The sequence below is a fragment of the Protomyctophum parallelum genome (assembly GCF_964188405.1).
Source record: "Protomyctophum parallelum genome assembly, chromosome: 11".
NCBI lineage: Eukaryota > Metazoa > Chordata > Actinopteri > Myctophiformes > Myctophidae > Protomyctophum > Protomyctophum parallelum.
In genome coordinates this window covers 25368278-25370116 of record NC_139707.1, presented here as the reverse complement: position 1 = coordinate 25370116, position 1839 = coordinate 25368278, and the positions used below count along the sequence as shown (strand labels likewise).

Genomic DNA, 1839 nt, shown 5'->3' with positions numbered 1-1839 from the left:
TATATATATAAAATACATTTATTAAAAGGTATGCATGATGCTCAGAACAAGTGCATTTTGTCAGACCTCAAGTGGTACCAAAATACTAATATTAGGTTGGTATACCAATATGCCGGCAATATTAATATAATATCTACTGTTATTAATTCTACTGCTGTTACTACTACTACATTAAATATTGCATTTGTTTTATTTTAAGGACGTTTCTGAAAATGGACTCTGAGGAATACGAGTTTGACAATGCAACCTATGAACCGGTAGGAGATTTGGCTAGCCCCTGTGACCCGTCCATTTGGGGTTTGAGTGGCTCGGCCCTGATGATTACCTACATTGTGGTGTTTGTCCTCAGCATGCTGGGAAACAGTCTGGTTGTGTATGTGGTCTGCTACATGGGGAAGCGTAGAACCTCCACAGATATCTACCTGATGCACCTGGCTCTGGCGGACCTTCTATTCTGCCTAACGCTCCCTTTCTGGGCCGTCTACGTTCGTTTTGGCTGGATTTTCGGAAACGTCCTGTGCAAGCTCCTGACGGGCCTACAGGAAGCTTCGATCTATGGAGGTGTCTTTTTGCTGGCTTGCATCAGCGTGGACCGCTACTTTGCCATCGTGAAAGCAGCACAGTTCCTGTCTTCGAGGCGTCACCGGGTGGGACTGGTCTGTGGTGTGGTATGGCTGGTGGCGGGCATGCTTTCCTTGCCAGTGGCACTTCAGAAGGAGGTTATGACGGAGGAGCATCTTACTTGCTCTGAAAACCTCACTGGTGAAAGCAACGACCGGTGGCGAATTGGTGTGCGCGTCATGCATCACACACTGGGTTTCTTCCTGCCGCTGGTGGTGATGGTTTTCTGCTACGGCAACACGGTAGGAACGCTGCTCCACACACGCAACATGCAAAAGCAGAAGGCCATGCGTGTCATTCTAGTGGTGGTGCTAGCGTTTGTTCTGTGCTGGCTCCCACACAACATCACCATCCTGATAGACACGCTCATGCGGGGAGGATCACTTGGGTTGGAGTCGTGCGACATTCAGAACAGAGTGGACGTGGTCCTGCACGTGACACAGCTGATGGCCTACACACACTGTGCAGTGAATCCTGTGCTGTATGCCTTCATCAGCCAGAAATTCCGGAACCAGCTGCTGGCAGCTCTCTGCAAACATGGCCTGATCAGCAACAGGCTACTGATGGCTTATACGAAGGGCTCTGTGGGTAGCACAGGAAGCCTCAGGTCTAGGTCAAGGAACACATCCGTTTAAATGACCAGCTATGGGCAACTTTTACTAGTACATTAGGTTATCCATTGCTCAACCCTTGCTTTTATTATGTTAAATACATGAATTACTATGTTGATTTTTCTGAACTGGTTTTGCACTGGGGTCTGGATCTGGTCTGTGAAATTGTGATAGAATGTGCAAATCAATTAAAAGAAAGGAATATGTTGCCTCCTCCTTTAGCAGGTGTTAAATTGCAAGATGCTGATCTAGTTTTTTATTTTAAAAACTTGAGCATTCAATATTCACGATTTGTATGTATCATTACATCCTGTGTACATATAAGAGTACAATTATTTTGTTGTGGTTCCTCAGACATTGTAGCAGCAATAATAATAATAATTATTATTATTATTATTATTATTAATAATAATAATCAATAAAGACAATAATGAATCTAAAAGAATATCAGCAACAGCGATACGGGATCAAGTTTGTACATTGGTTCTAGCACGATTGAGGTACTTGAAGGTGCTGTGTAAGGTTCCTATACTTCACAAGAATGTGAAATTGCCATGGTAGCTTTTTGTCAAATATGAATTAATTCCAGAGATATAACTGCTGGTCA

The 1839-nt window shown here is 43.8% G+C and overlaps 1 protein-coding gene across 1 annotated transcript; it reads left to right on the top strand.

Moving 5' to 3' along the window:
* Positions 1 to 212: 212 nt before the first annotated feature.
* On the top strand, positions 213 to 1256 carry cxcr2 (chemokine (C-X-C motif) receptor 2; the record flags this gene model as incomplete). The annotated part of the gene is made up of 1 exon (XM_083776734.1): positions 213 to 1256. One exon carries the CDS (start codon positions 213 to 215, stop codon positions 1254 to 1256), a length of 1044 nt encoding a protein of 347 aa, XP_083632860.1.
* Between the last annotated feature and the right edge of the window lie 583 nt (positions 1257 to 1839).